Below are 24,445 nucleotides of genomic sequence, written 5' to 3'. Positions count from 1 at the left end.
CATTGCCGTCAACTGCCGGAAAGAAAAGATTGCTTTCTCGTATGTCAGGGACTGCGATGAAAATATGCAGCTTTTAGAACCCTACCTGCATGACCTAGTAGTCAACGGGAAGCCTTGCAAGGTACTGCGCGATTCGGCCGCAACGATGGATGTTGTCCATCCGGCGTATGTATCGCCTTCCGACTATACAGGACAGTGTGCATGGATCCGACAGGTAGTTGAGGAACAGAGTGTGTGCTTGCCGATCGCGAACGTGGTCATCGAGGGCCCTTTCGGCGAATTAACAACCGAGGCTGCCGTTTCAGGAAAGCTTCCTAAGTGCTATCCGTATTTGTTCTCCAACAAATCGGACATGCTGCTGCGAAAGAGGGGCATCCTTTTCGGAGACAGAGTTGTGCAAGCCTTAACACGTTCAAAGGCGCGAGAACTAGCTACACTGCTCATTCCAGAAAAATCCACAGCGGAGGAAACGGCAGTTAAAACAGTGGTAAATGCGGAAGATAGCAGGTCAGAAAACTTTGAGAGCGAGGCATCTCAGATATGTCAACTTGAAAGGGAGCTTGATGAGACGCGGAATGAGGACGTTCTTGAGAGTAACCTCTTGCCGCCAGTGTCTGGTAATCTCACGAGACTTTTAAGTGGAACCCGAGAGGACTTAGCTATAGAGCAAGCCAATGATCCCAAGATACAGGAGATAAGGGAGCGCCACCGCGCCACTAAGACAGCAAACAATATTTCTTTCGAGATGAGAAAGGGAGTGCTGTATCGCTTATTCAAGGATAAGCGCGGAGTAGAGCGGGACCAATTAGTCGTTCCCCAAAAGTACCGCGGAGACTTACTGCGACTTTCCCATGGCAGCTCGTGGTCATGTCACCTTGGAATAAAGAAAACAAAGCAGAGGCTGTTGCAAGAATACTATTGGCCTGGATGTTTTAAGGGCACGGAAAATTTTGTATGGTCATGCGACACGTGCCAGCGGGTTGGAAAGGCGCAAGATAAGTGGAAAGCTCCGATGGTGTTAGTACCAATCATTACCGAGCCGTTTCACCGGTTAGTAATAGATGTAGTTGGGCCACTTCCTGTGACAGAGTCAGGGTACCGTTATATCCTCACTATGTTATGCCCAGCCACAAAATTTCCAGAGGCTGTTCCGCTGCGCGAGGTGACGTCCGAGAGTGTAGTGGATTCGCTGCTGTCAGTGTTTGCACGAGTTGGATTCCCTTCCGAGGTCCAAAGTGATCAGGGTAGCGTTTTCACGAGTGTCCTCACCACCTCATTTCTCGAGCGATGCGGCATTAAGGTAGTTCATAGCTCGATCCATCATCCGCAGAGCAACAGCGTAGAAAGATGGCACTCTGTTCTCAAACGAGTCCTGAGGGGACTGTGCTATGAAAACAGGCGCGAATGGGATACCTGCCTGCCTGCAGCGCTTTTCGCTTTGCGGTCAGTGCCGCACGAATCCACTGGATTTAGCCCAGCCGAGTTGGTGTACGGAAGGTCACTGCGCTCACCTTTGCGAATGGTGCGCGAAGCTTGGGAGGGGCGCGGAGAAGACCCAACAGTAGTAGAATTCATTCTGAACCTCTTGAATCGCTTACATAACACTAAGGAACTCGTTGAGGCCAGCATGAAGTCAGCCCAGGCCCGTTCCAAGGTGTACTATGATAAGTCAGCCCGTCAAAGGACGTTTTGTATCGGGGACCAGGTGATGTTGCTGAGAAGTTCAAGGCAGAATAAGCTCGAAGTACAGTGGGAAGGACCGGCTGAAGTCGTTGCAAAGCTTTCTAACACTAACTACGCAGTGAAAATTCCCGGTAGGCGTAAAGAAGTGCGCATTTATCATTGCAATCTTATGAAGCCTTATGTGCAGAGGGAAGCCGTGGTAAATCTAACGTTAAACCTTCCCGAGGAGATGGGGGACAACTTGATTTGCCTCAGCGGAAAAGGAAGCAACGCTCAGGAGCTTCTCAAAAAGACGGAGCAGAGAGGAGAACTAAAGAAATCCCAGCTGTCCGATCTGGGCGAGATAATAACAGAGTTTGAGGCCTGCTTCGTGGACAGGCCAGGCAGAACTGATTTGACTGAGCACGATATTGAGCTGACTTCAGACGTGCCAGTGCGATCAAGGTGCTACCGATTTTCTCCAAGGCAAAGAGAAATTCTGGATAGGGAAGTAACTCGCATGCTGGAATTGGGAGTAATAAAACCCTCGGAAAGCGATTATGCTTCGCCTATGATCTTAGTAGAAGCTCCAGGTAAAGACCCTAGGCCTGTGGTAGACTACCGAAAGCTAAATTCTCTCACCAGGGATCAAGTGTATCCTATTCCGAATATTGAGGAGAGAGTAGAACAGGTCAGTAGAGCGGCATATGTGACTACGCTGGACCTTACTCGAGGATACTGGCAAGTACCGCTCACTGAACGCGCCAGCAGATACGCGGCTTTCGTCACTCCGACGGGCAGCTACCAGCCAACAATGATGAGTTTCGGGCTCAAAAATGCTCCATTTTGTTTTTCCCGACTCGTGGATAGGGTTTTAAAGGGGTGTGAAACATTCGCGGTGCCTTATTTAGACGACATTGCGGTTTTTTCCGACTCATGGGCGGACCATATGGTACATCTAAGAGCTGTACTGAGCCTTTTGCGTCAAGCTGGACTAACCGTAAAGGCCGAGAAATGTTGCCTGGCAAGGGCGACCGTGGACTACTTGGGTCGTAATGTAGGTCAAGGTTTCAGGAAACCCAGCGAGATTAAGATTTCTGCGGTAGCAGACTACCCGCGGCCGAGCACGAAGACGGAAATTCGAGCATTCCTGGGTCTGACTGGGTACTACAATCACTACATCCCTAACTATTCAGCTTTGGCTAGCCCTCTGACCGACGCTCTCCGCAGGACAGAACCGACAAATGTAGTCTGGGACGAACAAAAGGAAGCCTCCTTCGTAAACCTGAAGGCTGTGCTGATTAGCCGTCCGGTATTGCGAGCTCCAGACTATGACCGAGAATTCACGGTCCAGTGTGATGCCAGTGATCGAGGGCTAGGTGCTGTTCTCTGCCAGAGAGATGACGACGGTAATGAGCACCCCGTGCTCTACTTGAGCAGAAAACTGAGTTCTAGAGAGAGGGCTTATTGCGCGTCAGAGAAAGAGTGCGCTTGCATTGTATGGGCCATTCAAAAATTGCAGTGCTATCTTGGAGGGGCCAAATTCACGGTAGAGACGGACCATTGTCCCCTGGCTTGGCTGCAAACTGCGACATCGAAGAACAGTCGCCTTCTTAGGTGGAGCTTGATTTTACAGCAGTACAATTTTGAAATAAGATACAAAAAGGGGAAGTTAAATGGGAATGCGGACGCGCTTAGCCGCTCTTTCTAAGCGATCCGAGATGTTCCTCACCATGTATCCAAATTGATAATCAGGTTTTTTTTTTTTTCGTGCGCTTGTATATGTGTGACTATGTAAAGCAGCACGTTTGGTTTTCGAGGCATACGTGGGTCCTGAACGTCTTGAGAGTGGGCTTTTCTCGAACAACAATGGCAGTTTTCTTTTAACCTGGTCTCTTCAGACGGGAGCCGAGTGCTTGTTTAGACATGTGGTTGAGTTTCAGACAGCTCGAGCAATTTGGCCTACAACAATCAAGACAACGCGACAAGCAACAGCGAGCTTCAAGCGTTCACGTGCAGGCCATTAAGTCGTCTCTTCATGCAGCAGCTGCGACTGCTGCCCTCCGAGACTCTTCTGGCGGGGGAGGAGGCTGTTACGACCGTGCATCCGCATTTGCGCGCTCTATTGTTCGCCTGTGGGCATGAATAAGTGCTGTGGATATGTGGTGATGGTCCAATGGCTCTAAGTGAGCCTGTTTCCAGGAATCCTGTTTTGTAAGCCTGTTTTGCTTTGTGGACACCCTGCAAATGCCAAATTGACCCTGTCAAGAGAACGTCTAGAAAAACACAAAGAAATGTCCCCCTGCGGGAGATAGCCGGAAGTGCTTTCGTTCAATTGTTCACCCTTCCCGTCGAGAAGCGCTATGGTCAAGTAAGGAATGCCTATTGTCCAAACGAGGCGACAGAGTGACACGTCCGCTGACGTACAGGACAAGAAACGAGCAAGGTGATTACGGCCATTAGAGGATTTCCTGGGAATGCCGGACAAGAAAGGAGCATGACGCATACGGCCATTAGATGATTTCTCGGGAATGCAGGAAAGATTTGCAATTGTCGAAAACGGACAATGCTGGGAGCGTATGCGGCGCCCACGTGCACTTGGGTTTCTGAGAAGTAAATCCACTTGCCGGAACCAGCTGCCTATCGATTCTTGGCTGAAGAATAGAAATGTACCTCCTCGCCGTTCCCAAGCTTTTCCCGCCAACAAGTGACCAGGCTCAACGAAACAATGCCGGGCCAGTCAGTGTTTCAGACCATCAGTGCAGTGATGTGTTCGATTGGATGCCGATATCTGAGGGGCGTGCCCTGGATTTGGTTGGTCAGCATCTTCAGAGAGGGGCTGGGCATAGGGGTTTTTAAGGACGCTGCAGAGCACGAAATGTCGCTCTGGGCCCTGGGTAAACGGCTCATCCAGTCGCTTCTCGCTATGAACTCTTAACGCTTGCCATATTGCTGATGTACCCTTCTTTTTCGTGTAAATAATCTTGTAAATAAGTTTTCTCAAAGTGCCATTAAACCTGCTTGTATATATTTTACCAACTTCGAAGATTCAGTCCTTCTTCAACCCCGAGTCTCTGCACGCTACCAAGTGAAGGCCGGGTCGACATAGCCCCAGCGTCACGACAGTAATTCGTTGAGAACATTTTGTATTGTGTAACGTTCTCCTAATTCGATTATTGTTTTTTAGTAACTGACTACTATTAATATGTTACTTTCTTTTTCAAGAACAGGTTCAACCAGCAGCATAACTTCAAGAAACTGAACCCAGTGTAAACACTGGAATAGCACGGAATTTCCTTGGGTTGGAGTGGCAATTATCCAGCTGCGGAGAAGCCGCTCGCGTAAGAATGTATCCGCATACAAATCCGAGCGGCCTACACTAGACTAGTCACGTGCTTCCCCTTTCACCACGAGGGCTCAACAGAAAGTGATGTTTAGTGAGTAGTGAGCGCTCCCTAAGAGCGCGGCGAACAACGGCGAAACAGGGCGCTTTGCGTAACTTCGAGGTGATGCGCAATTATTCATATGATAAACCAACGGAATTCTCTCCGGCGCTTATATCGAAATACCTTTCAGTATCGCCACGGATTGGTAAAGAGTAAACGTGAAAAAATTACGAGGAAAACTTCGAAGACCGACTAGGGGTGACTTGCCAAAGTGAAAGAGGTGAACTTGCCAAAGTGAAAGGGGCGACTTGCCAAAGTGAAAGGGGTGACTTGACAAAGTAAAAGCGGTGACTTGCTAAAGTGAAAGGGGTGAACTTGCCAAAGTGAAAGGGGTGACTTGCCAAAGTGAAAGGGGTGAACTTCCCAAAGTGAAAGGGGTGACTTGCCAAAGTGAAAGGGGTGACTTGTCAAAGTGAAGGGGGTGACTTGCCAAAGTGAAAGGGGTGACTTGACAAAGTGAAAGTGGTGACTTGAGAAAGGGAAAGGGGTGAACTTGCCAAAGTGAAAGTGGTGACTTGCTAAAGTGAAAGGGGTGAACTTGCCAAAGTGAAAGGGGTGACTTGCCAAAGTGTCTTGCAAAAATCTGTAGGCCCATCAAGCGGCACCAGCTCATTCTCGTTAGTGTAAAGTTGCACTGTGCTGATACGAAAATGCGCAATAGAAATCTTTTATTCCTCACCGATTCTTCGTTTACTCTTCGTGGGCTCTAACTGATGACTGAAATCAGTTATACAAATTGTAACATGTTACGTGTTTTATATTATTGCAAGTGTTATTTATACGTATTGCAGCACTTACGCAGCACGTGCACTACTACATTTAGTATACCTATGCTCCCTCAAAAGGTTCCCTTTTCTGAGGTGGCACTTACGTCCAGTTCCTAACTATGTATTCTTTTTTTTTTTTTTTTTTTTTTTTTTTGTGGAGATAAGAAATTCTTCGAAGTTCGTCTTTTTTCTCCGTTGTCAACAGAGTTTCAAGTCATTTTGAAAGTAGCAGCGCGAAAAACAAAGACGTGAAAGGACGTCTTAGGAGGTATTCGGAGGCGGACACCACTAGCCCCCCAAAACATTCCGCACTCTGGTTCGCAGTCCTGCTTCACTCCTGGTAGGCGCGTTGTTCCTGGTGCACATGCATCCCCGTCGACACCACAGGCGACTCGCAGATTATCCATGTAGAAGCGAATCTGCCGCCACATCTCGGAACAGACCAAAGATGGCGCCATACCAACGCGTTCACATCTCTATTTTTCTACAGTTTCGAGTGCAGTATGACACAAACGAAGGATACGAAATGATTGGCCGCCCATGGACAATGAATGTGATTGAGGTTGGCTGTCTCTCCTTTGAGAACGATCATAATCAATGGCGGTGGGGTTGAGCTGGATCTTAGGCATGTAGGCGCGGGAGCTGGCGTCCTCAGCGGTATATGCATTGCGCACACACATAGCTGTACCGTTTTCATTCCTTGAAGAACTAGAGGTCTGGTAATTATTTTTGTTTTGCATTTTCATTTTTGCTGCGCTCTAAAAAAGGCGTGCTCCCAGATTCGATCGCTGGACCAGGACGATTCTTCTCGTTCACTAAGAAGTTTTCGAAAAAGCTATATAGCTTTCCTTTGTATAGCCGTATATATATGGCTGCGTTTGGGTGGATGTCTATGAGTAATTACTCCTTTATTATAAATCTATTCCAACTTGAGGGATTCCCCTAAGCATTCGACCAGCCCTAGAATGTTGTACCAAGGCCACACGGTGCGCCAGCCCCGATTTGGCCACTGCGCCTAAAGAGAAGCTGATCAGGGTTTACTGAATAAAAGAACAAAGTTGTGTAACGGTTGCGTAATAAAGCGCCCACTGTGGATATGCCATTGCCACGTGCGCGTTTTCCTAAGCTATACTCTTCCATCACCCATGTCCTAATCCATGAACAAGCATTCCGGTGGAATACAAAAGGAGCTTCCTAACCCTCATATGAAGTTCGCTGACAATTCCAGCCGAGCACGAGGAGGGAACGAGCTTAAAAAGACCATCCGCTGTCTCCTATAGATCGCCCAATCGCCGCCTCGGCCGCGTGCCGAAGGCCTTGGCAACTCTCAAAGCGCGCTCTCCCAGGCTGAAATGGTCGATTCCATCTGAAAGGAATTTGTGTCTCTGTTTTTTTTTTTCACCTTATTTGTATGCATGGCGGGCCTGACAGTCTTAAAAAACGCTGACCTGAATAACGAAAAAAAAAAAAGAGAGAGAGAGAGAGAGACCTAGGCTCTCTCAGCGAGATCTGCGATTCCTTCTTTTCAATGTAAACGCTCCACGGAACAAAAGCGCAAATCCTCGCGGCATTTTTATTTCGCTAAACTCACTTGAACTCGCTACTGTCCGCCCATCGCTTCTTTTCGGCTGTTTGATTTCTTTAACAGGTTAAGCTCCGAGATCGTGTCAGCGTCAAGCTGAGTGGTCTTCTTTAACTGTGACGCGCGCGCTAGTCCTTTTAGGGCGCATTTGACACGTCAAACAACGGTTCTTTTGAAATTGCCTCTGCCCATACTTTAGCATATATTTGCTTTATTTGCTAATAAGAAAACAAAAGCGCCAACGGCGACGCAAGAAGCAGAGCTTGCTTTAGAAGCTCTCGCTTCGGCTGTTGCTGACGATTTCATGCGCTGTTAAAAATTTTTTATTTCATTTTCTTCACAGTCCACCCTTCCCCTTTTTTGGCCGGCGCCATATTTTTTTTTCAATGGCCCTAATTCCGCAGTGGCCAGGGATATAAAAACTATAGCTTTATTTAGACTATTTTTGGGGAATATTTATTATGGCTAGAACATCTGTGCTATCCCTTCTGTTTGACCGCCTTCCTTTATACACATTTGAAGTTTATTGTGCTTCATGCAAGTAACTGGACGTGGCACACCGAAATCTCCGTTAATTTGGGATAACCACCTTTTGCTTCAGTTTCGGTAAAGGGGGCCAAAACTTGTTTACCTTCTTACAGCACTGATTCAACTCGATCATGCAAAGTTTTAAAAGCGGATACGTTCAAACTTTCCCTGTCGGCGTTCCCTGTCGACTCAGCGACGGCGCATACTATACCTAACGCGCTTCCTCGATCAATTAGTAAAATGCTGCTAAACCAGCTTTCGAAAAGCCGGTTACTAGAGCGACAATCGCCAGGGATCGCGCTGTCCAATCGATTATCTACAAGGCGCGTGCGCGCTGTTAGTGATGCGATCTCGACGAAACGTATACCCGCTGTCGTGTACCTTTTAATCTACACGGCTTTTTATTAAAAAAAAAAAAACACGTAAAAATTGCGTCGATGCGGTTATAATGCACGTGGATTGTACACAAGGGAGATAGTTACGAGAGAGAGGTCAGTTATATTTCCCCTGCAAAAAGTTATATTTCCCCTGCAATGTTCCCCTGCAAAAAGTTTCTGAATATAAGTATCTCGGCGTATATTTCACATCTAACCTTACGTGGACGAGACAAGTTGAGCATATTACATCGAAAGCCTGCAGAATGTTTAATTTTTTAAAGCGTAATTTCAGCAAAGCGCAGTCAAATGTCAAGCAGCTCCTGTATTTCACTTACATAAGGCCAATTCTTGAATATGCATGCCCTGTATGGGATCCCCAGTTTATTTACTTATCAGACATGCTCGAACGTGTCCAAAATAATGCTGCCAGATTTGTGTTAACAATTTATAATTTTTCATCTAGTGTCACGTCTATTAAACATCATCTTGGTTGGGAATCTTAGCTCACCGCAGAAAACATTTCAAACTGCAGATCATGTATCGCATTTATTTTGGAAAGTTCAGCATTGACAAAGACCGGTACCTGCTTCAACCTCACTTTTTGTCTAGACGACTTGATCATCCGCGAAATAAAATGCCGGACAGATGTGTATAAAACCTCGTTTTTTCCACTGACGATCAATGAGTGGAACCGGCTGCCAGCTGGCATCACTGAGTGTTGCACTGAAAATTTTTTTCGGGCATTTTTATCGGATGTGTGACGTGGCGCCCAGTTCTCTTGCGTGTGTTTCCTTCATTACTTTGTTTTTGAGTGTTTTCATCACTTTGTTCGTCGCGCAGTTGCCCCCTTTAGATGCATGTTTCTCATTCTGCATTATCACTTGTTTCGTGTTATTTTCTTCATTTTTATGTATTTTATCACTGGCGTTCCTAGCAAGATTACTTGTCATCTCCCCCCCCCCCCCCTCACCCCTGCAATAATGCCTTCGGGCGCTGCAGGAACCTGTAATAAATAAATAAATAAAATATACGAATACGAGTAATTAATTTCAATTAAACGCCTTTTTATTTATTGGATTTAGGGAGCAAAATTATATTTCAAAATTGATGGCCGCCAACATCAAAGACAAGCTCAGTTTCAAAATTTTATGAATCGACATTTTTGTTCTAAATACTGAGCATCAAAGATACGATTTTGAAAGCGCTGAGTTAGCTTTCCCACGTTGCAAGTTTAAAGAATGGCATCACTGTTCGTGTTATCACTTCGCTCATATCGAAAGAGAGGAAGAAGATGGCTACACGGTATCAAAGAGCACTGAACAAGGGTAGAGGGAGGAAGCCTCAGTTCGCAGGTCGAGCCAACGTTTCGGCAATTAAGAGGACTTGTCTTCGTCTGGGCAGCAGTGATGATTGCTCTGCCCAGACGAAGACAATTGTCCACTTGTCGAAACGTTGGCTCAACCTGCGAACTGAGTTTTCCCTCCCTCTACCCTTGTTCAGCGCTCTTTCTACATTTCACTCATAGTAACTCTTCTACATCATAAAATATACAAGCTCCGTCTCTATTAGCTGCATTAGAAATGCGAGCGACATCATTTTATCAAGGTGCACCTTGAAAAAGCAGACTTAACGACATTTCACAGGCCCGTATATTCAAAAGCGGCAGCGTGATTCAAAACACTTCCGGTATTTTGAACCGTAATGCCGTTTCACAAATTTAAAACAAAATAAAAGGCTCACCTTCGAATTTAACGGCCCTTGATTTCGGATTATAATAATAATCATCCCCACTAGCCGGACTATATATACCCGCTGCAGGGCGAAGACCTCGTCCATATTCTTACAATTAATCCCGTCCTGTGCTAGCTGCATCCACTTGACCCATGCAAACTTCCTCACTTCATCCACCCATCTAACTTTCTGTCTTCCTCTGCTACGTTTTCCTTTCCTTGGAATCCAATTTGTTACCCTAAGCGATGATCGGTTGTCCTCTCTATGCACTACATGTCCTTTTCATGCCCATTTTTTCTTGATTTTGGCTAGAATGTCATTAACTCGAGTTATTTTTCTCACCCACTCTGCATGCTTCCTGTCAGCCAAAAATTAGTTAGTTGAGCTCTAGCGGGCACATTTCGTCCACCTTGCTGTACAATCCAGCTGCACGCACAACACTGATGTATTTTTCAGGGTTTCTAAAACAGAAACCTGTAAAAATTAAAAGGGTCAGCCGGTATTTCCAACGCCAGGTTACATGCTCTGCGTGAAGGTTTGTAGGCAAAGTTGTAGTTAACTGCATGATCACAGGTTAAACACGTCAGCAGAGGCGCCCCCCCCCCCCCCCCCTTTGCTACCCATTCATACCATGCGTCAACACAGGCAGGTACGGCGACGTGGACAGCGGATTTACCCTATGACATCCGTTTCCCGCCTCACCCCTTGCCCACTAAATACTGCGATCAATTCGAAGCTCAAAACTGGGCGTGAATTTTGGGAAACCAATGCCTTCTCGTTAAAGCCGGTCATGCAGGAAAATCGTTAATTTCACTTACCTGGGAAATTTTCGCTCTCTCTCCTGTAAACGCATAAAAAGAAACAGCTCGTCTATTGTGCGATTCTTCTCATTCCGGCTGTAATTTTATCGCGTTCTGTACAAATATTCCCTCATCTTCATTTTCCATATCTAAGAGCTGTAAAGTGAAATAATTGCTTACTACTCAGAAGTCCACAGAGCTCGAAATGACGGCTCTTACGACGTTTATTGATGTGGATAAAGTGACGCGATCGCGACGAATTGCCCGTCTCGCACAAGAGAGACGCTTCAGATCAAGACGACTCGTCACGTCGTTTTGCCTTTCTACATGCGGATATGAACCCGCTTCCCACAATTTTCGCTATTTTCTTCCTTTATTTATTGGTTGTCAGCGCTTGACAGTGCCCTCGACACGACAGCCAACGCAAATGGCGATCAAACTTACGAGCTCAGCATGCACGTCATCCGGCTGATTCCTGCTCGCATAATCGCGACCAGTTATATACGCACACGCGGCTCGGGCGCCTTGTTTCGCGGCGCAAGCTGTTTGCTCTCCATCGAGCCGAGGGATCATGCATACCCGGCGACTGGCTCTCCTGTTCCTCCTGCGCCTCGGCGACCAAGGGAAGAAACAGGGTGTGCGCGTGCAGGTCGTTATGACAACGCGGCGCCCAGAGCATCGGCCTTTCTCGACGGAGATGAGCGTCTCTAGCGCAGTACAAGCGTCCTGGTCGACGCCGCTGCTGCCGCTGCATCGACCGTAACGCGTGGTTCTCAAATGGGCCGTGTCCAACAAGCCGCCCGACGACCACAGCTGTTGGGGCCCCGGAGGCGCGCGAAGGCGTCGGCACGCCAGAAGGCACGCGTGTGTGTGTGTCCGCCACCGCGCGACAGCAGAGCACGCTTCATTCGCTCTCCAAATGGACGTCATTGTTTTAGCAGCCATTGTTTTCCCACAAAGGTTCGCCGCAAACTACTACCGCGGCTTAGACAATGCAGCATCGCTCCTTTTGACTCGTCCCTCCTCTTCCATACCCCTCTCCTTCCCACTCCCCAAGGATTCGTGTAATCTGCATGCTCTCCGAAGCGCGCGCGCGCGTCGACAAGTTTCTGTCACGTTCAGGCGCTCGTGCGTGGCCCGCTTTGGGGCGGCGACCGACATTCTCGGACCGGATTTCATACACTAGCTGTGGATACACAAAGCCCAGGGGCTTTGTCCTTTCCCCTTCCTCGCGAGTGGTGTGAGATACGTATCGCACGCTTGACTATGAGGCTAACGATCGCGTACGATCGTTATCCGTAGTTAGGACGTCCAGGAGTCTAACATGCGATATAGCTTGTGTCTTTCGGCGACACACTAGCGGCGCATCACATGCGCGGGCAGGCAGCGTTGCAGACTGCACAGAAGGTGGGTGAAGGGGAGGTGTTGGATGGAGTGGGGGCCGCGTCTCCGGAGCCAGCCGTGCCATGGTATGCACCATGTAGAATAAACGCCATGCCCAGTACCTGTTAAGAATATGAAATTTGAGACATGTTTATTTTTATAGTGGAACACGAGCCAACGCTGTGACAAAGGGTTTAGTAATATCAGCAACTATACAGTCCTCATAAACACGTCGCGGAAGTATTCTAGTTATATCTTAATGGGAGAGGGCAAGTCCCATTATTCCGTTCGCCGGGGTAGGCGCTCCCTTACAAATCACTGTCCTCACAACTTGCTTTCACCGCGGAAGTCGTTTTAACGCGATGACGTTAAAGGCCTCGTCCTAGATAAAATCCGGCATTGTCGGCGTTGTGGGCTAAAAACCACATGCTATGGTAGGCGGTAGTTGGCAGGATGTGGCCTGGCACGTGACGTCATGAGACCACGTGACATAACCGGAGTTGCCATTTCGGTCAGTTTGTTTGAAATGGGAACTGGGAAAAAGGGAAAGTTTTTAACATTATGAGGTAGCTTTCGACTGAATGATATAATGTTTACGTGTGAAAGAATAACGGCAGAAATTTAGGGATTAGAAAATTTAGGGACAATTAAAGAAAAGAATACGTCTTTCGTGCTTTTATGTACGTTCTATACGTTTAAACAAAATATTAAGGTATTGATAACTTTGCATCGTCAGCATTAACAACATCTAGAAGAAAAGAGGAACTGTGGTTCTCACCACTGCGGAGCTTGAAGATTTTACTGGCTTAGAAGCAGACCGCATGGGTTGCATATTTTACCGTAAGGCTGCAAATGTTATGCGCTAAATTGGGATTTCGAACATGGCGGTACTTCGTCTGACATGGCCTGTGCATAAGACAGAAAACACCGCTCGTTTCAAGCTCGCTGTCGACGACTACATGCGCGCAACACTCGCCAGAAATATACGGGACATAACTCGCACGGCTCAGGAAGGATTCACTTGAAGTGGTGCCAAGCTCAGTGCTTTAGTGTCGTAAGACGCTAACAATCCTTAACAGTTGCGCTATCAAAATAGAATTATATTCCATCCTTCTATCAAAATAGACTTGACTGTATTGCTATTGCTCTACTGCTAATTAGCTCATAAATACAATGGACTTCCTCTGTCGAGTGTCAACAGTAGGAGCAACTGCAGCAAAATCTTCGCAACGCTAGATTACTCATATATAATTGCTCATATATTAGATTACTAGATTACTCATATATATATCAGCATTTGAGCTAATATCTACTGCTAGTTCGGCGGTAAAATACGCCACATAGCACGATTTCGCCTCGTGCTTGATACGAGAGACAACTGCGCTATATTCCTCGACTCCTTTCCTATGATCTCCTCCCTCCCACCCCTCTACTGGGAACACTCGGCACAGGGATGCAAGCGGTGACCGCGTCGAGAGAGCGAAAAAAAAAGGCTGCTTTCACGGCCATCTATCGGGCGTCTATCGCCCATCCGCTGACGTCCGATAACGGCGGATGCCAACGACAGCAGTGCGGAGAAAGGAAAGCGGTGATTCCCAGACCAAGCGGCGGCCGTCGCCTCCGCCCCCCGTCGCCCGCGTGCTGTCAACCACGTGACGAGTCGGCCAAAAAGACGACGCGCGGGGTGTTTATCTGCACAGATCGTCGTGAGGCCGCTCTCGCACGTACGGGGAAACAATGGAGGTCCGCCGCCAACTGCTGCTCGCCGCTCTGCTGCTGGCGTCGACTGCGCGAGCTCTGGGCGGCTGGCCCCAGTGCGACGCGCCGGACGGTACCACGGTGAGCTTCGAGATCGAGGGCTGCAAGCCACCCGACACCTGCATTCTCAAGAAGGGCACCGACGTCAATGTGACCATCCACTTCAACTCTAAAGTGGCCAGCAAGGGCGTCCAGGCCAAGGCGTACGGCGTGTTCCACGAGGTGCCCCTGCCGTTCCCGCTGCCGCAACCGGACGCTTGCAAGAGCGGAGTGGCATGCCCCGTGGCGCCCAAGGGCAGCTACAGCTACCGCAGCTCATTCCCCGTCAAATCGGCCTACCCGTCCATCTCGCTGCACGTCAAGTGGGAGCTTATCGACGACGACAACAAGAACCTCGTCTGCCAGCTGATTCCCGTCGAGATCAGCTCCTGAGCGTCCTCCTGCCGCGCGTGCACTCATTGGTGAATGCGACTGTGATGTGCCGGATGGAGAACTCGTCGCGCACGCTGCCTCTCGTGCTGCACTTAAAAATTAAAACATATCCTAACTTCATTTTGAGAGTGCTTGTGCTTCTATAATCCTGGACGGCTTGTTAAACCTAATGTTAGAACTGGGTTGAGCACGCCTTTCCAGTATCGATTACGCCCTTAGCTTCATCATAGCGTCCGAAGGCAGCACAGTGCGGTGTTTTCCTCATAGGGAAAGTGATATAATGGACAGCAGAAGAAAACAATGATGCGATGAATAAGATCGCTATCTAGATGTTACCCGCCCTCGCGAACTTCACCGTCGCAAACGGACATTTTGGAAGACAGAACCTATAATTTTGTTCTATTGCGAAATGATTATCGCGGCCACAGTACAGCGCGAGGCAGAAGTCATGGTTACACAATCGAGCAGCTGAGCAGTTTTTCGCTAGCGTACAGCGATGAGAACGTGTGATCAAGTAAGACGTGATGTTGGGCTAGTCGGTTCATGGTTATAACAAAACAGAACTGCGCGAAGGCAACGGGACAAGAAGGCACGACTAGCCCAACATCACGTCTTACTTGATTACATTTCTTCTACTCTGGGCTCTACCACTCCTCCTTTCAACAAGGGACAAACGGCAACCACCTATGTCAACCTCATTGCTCCGTCAACATGCCAGTCAAGAGTCTGCGCTTTGTGTGTGTGTGTGTATTCGTGCCTTCTTGTCCCGTTGCCTTCGCGAAGTTCTGTTTTGTTATAACCATGAACGGACTAGCCCAACATCACGTCTTACTTGATTACATTTCTTCTACTCTGGGGCTCTACCACTCCTCCTTTCAACAAGGGGCAAACGACAACCGCCTATGTCAACCTCATTGCTCCGTCAACATGCCAGTCAAGAGTCTGCGCTTTGTGTGTGTGTGTATTCGTGCCTTCTTGTCCCGTTGCCTTCGCGAAGTTCTGTTTTGTTATAACCATGAACCGACTAGCCCAACATCACGTCTTACTTGATTACATTTCTTCTACTCTGGGGCTCTACCACTCCTCCTTTCAACAAGGGGCAAACGACAACCGCCTATGTCAACCTCATTGCTCCGTCAACATGCCAGTCAAGAGTCTGCGCTTTCTGTGTGTGTATTCGTGCCTTCTTGTCCCGTTGCCTTCGCGCAGTTCTGTTTTGTATTGAGAACGTGTGCCTCTCGGGTGTAGGTAAAAACGTCCCCTGAAAAAAGGTCCCCGGAAGAAATGTCCCCTGAAGAAGCGGCGACTAGGAAAAAACGTCCTCAAGGCCAAAGCCGGTCCTAAAAAAGATTTCTTCCGGAACTCACATGAAAGAAAAAAAAAAACACATTTTATGCCATGCTTTCTTGGCTTTGAGTTAAATGTGATCATTATTTGGAACCTGCGTCCTCTGGGGGCCCGAAATGTTTACAAGAACTGTGTAAAAGCATGGTGAAATAGCCATCTGGCTCTTTATACGTTTGCGAGGTTCCGAGCATGGGGTCATTTGGTAGTCTCGGGGAACCGCTCAAAGCAGAAGACGTCACTAAAATTACTTTCCAGGCCTTCTGGTGACGAGGTTCAACCGTTCTTCTAATGCTGGCGTAGAATTTTGGTAAGGGTGATGATGGTATAAGCAGAACGAGGCTAAACCGGTCGTGCATCATGGACATATTAAAGCTTCGCTCCAAGCTTCTCCTGTAAAGCCGATGGTCAGCTCCTCTTTTCCCCGCAAACAAAGTGAAGACGAGGCGCTGTCACTGGGTATTACCGCTGCCATATTTTTTTTTTTGTGTGTCATTTATGCCTGCATTAGTTCGATGTTCGCGGTCAATTCCAAGCCGAAAGGTGAAACCGTTGTAATAAAGTTAACATGCATCATTCATCACTGCAGCTCGCCACGGGGAAAAGTAGTCTATAGCACTAGACATCAGCTCAGTTCGGGGACATTTACTTCTACTTCGCCAATAGGGACATTTTTTCCGGGAACGTTTCTTCCGGGGACATTTTTTCCGGGGACATTTGCTCCGGGTACGTTTTTCTTTCGGGGACGTTTTTACCAGATCCCGTGCCTCTCGTGCTGGTCAGGGCGCGTGGAAAGTTGTGTGTTTCTCCGCGACGGCACTGGCGCCGCGAGAAGTGACCTCTGAGACTGCACGCGTGTGCAGCTCCTTCTCAGCTTGCTCCTTGGACAGGGCGGCTATCCAGACGTGTTTGTTCTCGCGATCCGTGTCTGCTTTTAAGTTTGCAATTATACTCGCAGAACCTGCGCTATTAGCAGCGTGCAATTTGCCTTCGTACATGTTGTCTTTTTCATAGACCTAATGAAAAAAAAAAATATGGGGATTTCACAGCTATCATTGTGCCCTTTTCACTACATGCAATTTTTTTTCACCCGTAGCGCCTCCGTGGATACGGCGCTCAGTAACTGAGGATGAGGTCACGAGTTCGGTCCCTGAGACCGCATGTTGATTCAAGGAAGAAAAAAATCTTGTGACTCGCAAAATTCTGCTTTATTTTTTTTCCCCCTTAAGCTTGCTCCATGACGATGGTCAAAATCGAAGTGTGTATCCGAGGAGGTCTGCTCCTTTGGGGGCGTAATTTTTTATTACATGCGTGTTAGGGAAATTTGCACCTTCTTTGGAGCCGGCTACTCTTTTACTCACATTGTAAGCCTGACCAGTCCAGCTCCCTCTGGTTCCGCACATGTATGCATGGCATTTGCAGACAAGACACGGGTACAGGACACAGCACCCGTTACAAATTTAAAAGCAGCGACCTGCTTCCATGGGTGTTCAAAGCAATGTGCATTTGTCTCACTGATGGGGGCAACAACTGTTAAGTTTCGCTAAGAGTTTGAAAGAATTTTGTAAATTAATCTGAATCCCTTAGACGAAATGGGTGTCGAATATAAGCAGGCAGGACTTGGACTGCAGTGACTGCGATTTCAAAAATCTCCTGGGCATCGTGTTGCCGAATAACGAATATCAAAAGATGTACACAGCATGCAATTTAATTATTAAGCACTTATACATGGAAATACACGAAGTCCTATCGTAAAACGTCTGTAGCACAATGTACCACACGCGTATGTGTACATAATGTCTCTGTGTTTAAATCACTAGTTGCCAACTTGCCACTTCCGTTGTCTTCTTAGCGTATGACTGCATGGTGCACAGAGCTGGAAGACAATGAACAAAAAAAAAAAAAAAAAGAAAAGAAAGAAGCATGCGGTGACCTGACAGCGCGGCGAACCACGAAATGACAGAAAAAAAAAAAGCTGGGACACAAGTTTCTGTAATATGCCTTATGGCAAGCTTGCGTAAAAAAAGAAAAAAGAAAAAAAAAAGCTGCATATTTCGTTTGATGCCAAACGCACGTGCTTTGCACGTGTCGTCTTTCCTTCTTGATCCGAGTATTCGCCCCTGTACCGCTCGTCGATCACTGTTTCAGCTCCCAGCACAACTTCACGATGGGCTGACCGTGTGGCTAAGCCCTTCGCGTAGGGTTTATCACCTTCAACGTGTAGATAAAGATACCTCCGATATGTGTATATATCTGCACATTCGCCTTGTACCGAGGAGTGTTATCTGTCTTGCCCCACTCAGTCTCTGTTTGCTAGCGACAACCTACTTGGCACATACAAAAACTTGGACTCAAAAGAAAAGACGTGTGTTTAGAGAGCCGAGATTTAGTACGTGGCAGGGAAAGATTGAGATTTTTTTTTTTTTTTTTTTGCAAACTGGTTTTCATCGCGGATATAAAGCGCTAAGCAGTGATGCATAGTGAACCGCTTACGTGAGAATGCAAGCGGGCTAAGTGCATGATTATTAACCAAAAGTCCCCGCATCGTGTCGCCACTGATTAATTGTTTGTGTATGTGTATCGAGGCCATCAGAGACCGTAACTCGCGTTCATTGCAAGGCGTTTGATGACTGACACCTCGTAAGTTAACGTCACTGTCAGTCTGCCGGGAAAATGTGAAATGTCTGGCGGACGAGTGACGAGAGGCGCTCACAGCATGAACTTGGACATCGTCATCCGCGTTGTCCTTTGCTGAGTTTCGAACAGGGGCTCGGTATATCATATCGGCCAGTATACTATCGCGAAGCTCGTCAGAGAATTAATAAAAAAAAAATACGAAGTGGCTTTGAATCGACAGAAAAGCACACCAGAGAACGAGAGGTTCAGCCTCCCTGTAATTTATGCGTTACTTACGCGTAACTTACGCGTTATGACCGCAGCTCATGCAATGCACTCTAAGATTGAGAAGGAGCTAGGCTATGGCGGTAGCATACGAATGCAGTAAATTTCACCCCATTTCGTATGGTCGGAAACCCATTCTTGAGATCGATCATTTTCCGTTAATTCCTATCTTGAAGAAAGTAATCGACGAAATGTCTCTGAGCTGCAGTGTTTTTTGCTCCATTCATAAAATGTCACTTCCGATTGATATATGTGGACGCAGCTAAAGCATCAACCCTTAATTTCCCAGATCTCTGTACAGCGAAGTCGGCAAATGACGACGTAAAATGATGACGGCGACAATCATGCCGTGAACATTCTATCGCGATTCGTCAGTCAGACAGCGTTTCAACAATTATCAAACCAAACTGTAAGTGACACTGATATTTACGCAAGAGAACTCAGTCATCGGAGTTTATGATGTCCGATTAGACGCAATGCACGAAAGAGAGGCGACACAACGTGCAAGCATCCGACCGGTATCACCTTATCACAGCTATAGCATGCTTTCTCACGGTAAGCACACGCATGCATGACATGATATTAATGGCGAGGAGCGAGGTCAGATTTATTCGGAGGTAACCACTACACAACCGCAGGATGGTAGAACATTCTTTTCGGAACATACGCCTATGCAAGGCGTAGATTTTACATATTATCAGATTTCAAAATTCTACATAATACTGGTATTACCATTGGATAGGCACGCATGGACATTGTAAAAATAACGAGTCTACAAGGAAGCATACGAAACAAACGCACTTCTTTTTTCGTCTATCCACTTGTGGTGTATTCGTGTTCCCGCTATTTGCCCAATTTAGTATGGACCACCAAGTGGCTGAAATGTACGTTTCACTCAACGTTTACTATCTCACCCGAGGAAACCTGAGATGCAGTGCGCCATTCAAGGTGGCTTTAAACGGCTACGCTGTAGATGCTACGAGCGCATTGCGACGGTTTCAGCAACTATATATCGTGTATTTGCAATTGCGCGGAGGGCAGAACCGTGACACGTGGAAGCCCTCGCAGCTTCTCCCGCATGCACTTGCGGCAGAGCTGCAGACGAACTGCCTGGAAGCAACGGTCGTTCCTCTTCGTAATCGTGTCCATGGCTAGAAATGCTGATACGAGTGTTTTGCCCTATATGCAGAGGCAACATGGGGAGCAGCCCGGGCACGCGAGCCTGCTACGCGGCGGCCGGCATCTTCACGCTGTCGGGCTTCCTGCTGTCGGGCGCCAGCGTGGCCATCGTGATGATGATCGTGCGCGACGACAAGCTCGACGAGCAGCTCTGGACGGCCGCCGTACTCGTGGTGGGCGTCAGCTTCGGCGTGCTCTGTCTGGGCATCCTGGTGTGCGCCTGCGCCATGTGCAAGCGCATGGCCGCCAGCCAGGCGGCACTGGACAAGGCCGAGGCAGTGCGTGAGCAGGGCGCCAAGCGGCGGCTTCCCCCGACTGCCGCCTTCCCCGCTGGACAGGCGGCCGCCGTGCGCGTCTGGAGCACGGCCGGCTCGCTGGACCCGCTGCTGCCCGGACAGGTGGCCGCCGGCGAGAGCCCATCCGAAGCCGAGGATGACGAGCAGCCCCGCGAGGAGACCGCCTAGGGGCGATGGTGGTCGACCCTCGCGGAGACACACGTAGTACGTCATCCGCGCCTTGGCTGACCGACCAAATTCGGCGCCTACAAGACCGGGATGTACGATGCTCGACACAAGCCCCTACGACATCGCGAGCTGGGGCCGGTGGTTCGAGATGTCGTCTTTATCATACTGCGTGTTTGGACCGCTGTTGCAGAGCCTCTGTAAACCGAGAAAGCCCGGAGAGACGGTGTTAAGGTTGCTGAGACTCATGGTGGCCTATTTTTGAGGGGCCCTAGCATGGGTCATGCACTTTCTCTTGTGTTATCTTTCATCCGATACTCGCAGCAGCAACTACTCAGCTACCGAACAAAAAAAAAAAAAATGTGACAGGTGGTTCTTCCACCGAATATGTCCGCGCGCGTGTTGCGGACTCGACACTCAATTTTCTGCAAACTCACTTGCACAGGTGAATCAGCCCTAAAGCAAAACAAAATCATTTCTCAAGGTTGTAATATTTTTTTTTTTTTTTTTGAGAAATGCCTCGGCAGTGTACGACCCTGAACAGTTGCGCGCCAGCCTGGCGCTTCGGCCTCTTTCCAGTAGCGTTCTGCGCATGCGTAAAAACTCATCCGTCATTCCACGGGGAATGCCCTGTCGAATGGAGGACGAGTTCGCTGCAAAGGTGCTCTTCCACGATTGGTGAAAGACTGCGATACAATAATCAGGTGCAGTGCCCTATGCACTGCTCCCGAAATGCCCCTGCATGCACAGGACTCAAACCATAACACGCGGGCCGGTCCTCAAGTACCCTTGAGTTCGGGATTAAGCTGATTAGGTGCAGCTTTGACAATGCGTTGCCTGAAAGACGTCTCTGCAGATTGGTCAGTCACATCTAGTCTGGCTAGACGAAGCCAGCACTGCTCCTAACTATTCCATAAAGTGAGCCTATCGTGAATTAGGCATTTTGCAATGACACTCCCCATTGCATTACTTTTCCGCAGGGAAGCTTGTAATTGTGACTGGCAGCCGCTAGAGCGACGCGCCACTTGAAAAGGGAAAGTATCTCGCCAAATAACAGCCGGAAGGATGCTAAAACTTATCCATGAGTGTCAAATCGAAATTCCAGCCCCGGTATGCTACGCTGATTTGCGTACAGCCTCACTGCTTAGCAGAATGCATTCCACGTCTCCCGTTAAATTTCCCTGCACCCAGGAGGACTCGCCTGTGTCCCATAGCCCCTTTACACCTGAATATTTAGATTCAAAACGAACGCCTTGGCACAGCAGCGCTCATATCAATGTGATTCGTAACAGCAGAAGCCGCGTTTGACAGTGGCAGCGAAGTGCGAAACCGCCAACCTACTGGAACTATGACGCGATAATACAAACCAGCAAGAAAAGAACTGCGTCGCACTGTTAACAAACTGCTGCTCGGAAATGGCCCATATTTTGCAAAATACGGGCATCATTTTTGCATTTTCCTCCGAACGTCGAAGGCACGAACGTACAAGTCTAAACCACTGGGCGTCCTTTTTTTATTTTTCCGCGTTCTCTCACTTGTTACCGACTAAGAGCTTTCTGATGGAATGCATTCCTTGAAATGCAATCGTATGACGGAAAATGGCGGTTTTGCAATCGGAATGATAAAGCTGAAGTCCAGTCGCAAGCTGAACTAATGTGCCAGCGTCTATATAAAGTGTGGCAACGTTCGAAAAGTAATGGCTGATAGACCTGCGTGCGACCAGTGATGCGACAAAACAAATGCAAGGGCGATGGTTATAGGACAAAATGGCACTCTTTCGGAAGAACATTCTTACTTAATAGTGTACGGCAGAAACCTGAACTTCTGGCGGTGCCAAATGATGCTTCAATATACGAAAAAGGAATAGAAAATGAGCGCGTTCAGTTAATCTCAAATTCAGCGCTCCGTGAGTAGCACCATATACCACTAAGAGGCACGCGAGAATCTCTGGACAGCGCATGCACATTTTAATTACCACACCTAGAGTAAAGCCACAGGTGATACGCATTGAAGAAGGCGTGGCGCATTTGTACAGTCGGTCATCCCTCGCTCATCGATGTGACATGGTTGTGGCTAAAACGAGCCTGACATACTCTCTTCATCGCTCTGAAAGGTTGATAGCATGTTGTGTCCTCTGTGGAGCAGCATTTATATTCTTACGCATCATAACTGCCGTGTCACACACACAAACACACACAAAAAGAAAAAAAGCAGCCTTCGCCAAATGCGTTTCTCACACGGCTGGCATTCGCTTTAGCTTAGTGCATACATTTTGGCGAGAAAAGAGCTCCAAAGCCAACACAAGTAGCCCTAGCTCTTGCTCACGTTCCGATACAAAAGAAGATCTAACGGTGTATTTCATTTTCCATTTCATTTGGCCTTGGCGTCAATCGTGTCGAAAGCGATGCCAGTACACGAAAGCAAACGGCCAATCACGTGCATACACGAACATGGACGTCGTGGCAAAGCTGACGAGGTTGCCCAACCGTCATCGCATTCAGTCCGGCCGTCACCAGCGAGAATCTAACGAGGCCGGTGCATGACCTTCTCTCTCAGCAGCAAACGTCACCACATCGAATGGGCGATGAAGGGCCAGCAAATGTATCTGAGCGCACAGGCTTGCTCTCGCAGCTTCATTGGCTGGCACTTTATCGCTCATCTACAGTCGTGATGCAGGCTGCTGAGGTGCTCTGATCTTGTCAAGATCTCGATGGTGACGATCCGGCTGAGTCGCACACGACCAGGCGCCAGTAATTCGTCGCACAATCACCGACTAGTTTCCTTGCGATGCTGCTACGCCACTCGTCGGCGTTGGAGCCGGCTCGACCAGGCAACTATATGCGCTCAGGGCGTACTGGTGAGCGGTTCTGTCACGACCAGCGTGACGTCTCCTCTCATGGACGTCCTACGCCACTAGGTGCAGTAACCAATGGCACAGGCCTATGTGAACGGGAAATGAAATAGATCGTTAGAAATTACGGCCCCTGGTGTGCTCTTCAAATGTCGTCGTTGCTCCTCTGCAAGTTAAAAATCGTTAATAGAAAGAACCCTGGTTGTAAAATTTCCATAACATATTCACATACCGTCTTAAGGCACGAGAACAAATTCCTGGCGCCCATAACGCGCAAGGGCCTGAATGCACGAATGAGCTAGCCGGCCCAAGCTTTGTAATGATCTTGTCTTGCATTTGATTGTACCGGGTTCCTATAACAAGCTCAACATTTTGCGCTTTAAACGATCGAAAGATGGTGACTTAACTTTATTATTCCAGGACTGGCATTTCATCAGAACATGTATGCGCTACAGACGCGGCAAGGTGTCGCGTATTTTGTGCATATTTACACTTACCAACTCATGTCTCCTGTGCCAGACGAAACACGACAAGCCACATTGACGTAGTGCCAGAGAAATCAACATTTCGATATTACACAGAAACTTTGTCTGTGATCATATTCGCTGCTGCTCATCTACTGCTATGTAGAGAAGAAGTAATTACCTGCAATTGAGTTTCTCCTGCGATATGTCCTAGCTTGTTTAGATGCTGTGATTACTTGTCTGTATGCAGGATTCTGCGGACCATAGAACAAGAGCGGCACCTTTTGAGAACAAAATATGTGAGCACGACGTCCAACTTTAAAAGATGCCTCGATATTTACAGATATGCCGCGAGAAAAGAAAAAAAAAAAGAACACTTCTTCGCGAACTGTTACGAAGAAACACCGTGCCAAGTATCAGCTCCCTCTCTGGTTGATGTCTCTCGTGTCGTCTTTTTTTCTTTCACGTCACCCATGAAAACGCGAAATAAAATGGCAGTCAAATTGTAGTGTCTTTTGCATGTGTCCTTTTTCATGCACGCTTTTCAGGGACGCTTTGGCCCGGCTCTGTCGCCGAGCGGAACATATTTTGAAACTACAGCGTTCGTGCAGCTCAATGCCGGCCTTATGCGTTGACGATATCTTTCTAACGCTGTTCATTCCACTGACAAATGTATGGCCTACACTCCGAAGCACTCGCGTTCAAACGCGCCTCACTGCGGCCGCGGCGCAAAACCTCGAGAATAAAAAAAAAATAAAAAAAAAAAGAGGGGGGGGGGG

General features: G+C 48.0%; 2 protein-coding genes across 2 annotated transcripts in view; both read left to right on the top strand.

The window, feature by feature from the left end:
* LOC146206010 (uncharacterized) overlaps nucleotides 1–24,174 on the top strand; it is a 76,083-nt gene extending 51,909 nt beyond the window's left edge. Inside the window, exon 2 of the mRNA XM_084590646.1 lies at nucleotides 19,901–24,174. Within this exon, the coding sequence (XP_084446772.1) occupies nucleotides 19,908–20,354 (447 nt within the window). The 5' untranslated portion in view covers nucleotides 19,901–19,907 and the 3' untranslated portion in view covers nucleotides 20,355–24,174. The remainder of the gene's footprint in view (nucleotides 1–19,900) is intronic.
* Nucleotides 13,913–14,586, top strand: LOC146206011 (NPC intracellular cholesterol transporter 2-like). Its single transcript, XM_084590645.1, has one exon. The coding sequence runs from the start codon at nucleotides 14,014–14,016 to the stop codon at nucleotides 14,464–14,466; it is 453 nt and encodes a 150-aa protein (XP_084446771.1). The 5' UTR covers nucleotides 13,913–14,013; the 3' UTR covers nucleotides 14,467–14,586.
* Nucleotides 24,175–24,445: the final 271 nt, after the last annotated feature.

Source organism: Amblyomma maculatum, chromosome 1, assembly GCF_055883805.1.
Source record: "Amblyomma maculatum isolate TAMU_Amacu chromosome 1, ASM5588380v1, whole genome shotgun sequence".
NCBI classification, from domain to species: Eukaryota; Metazoa; Arthropoda; class Arachnida; order Ixodida; family Ixodidae; genus Amblyomma; species Amblyomma maculatum.
Note: the sequence above shows the minus strand (reverse complement) of the source record. Positions and strands in the feature narration are given on the sequence as shown.

What these genes read in the sequence shown, in the direction of transcription:
- LOC146206011 (XM_084590645.1), top strand. Translation starts at nt 14,014, where the DNA reads ATGGAGGTCCGCCGCCAACTGCTGCTCGCCGCTCTGCTGCTGGCGTCG.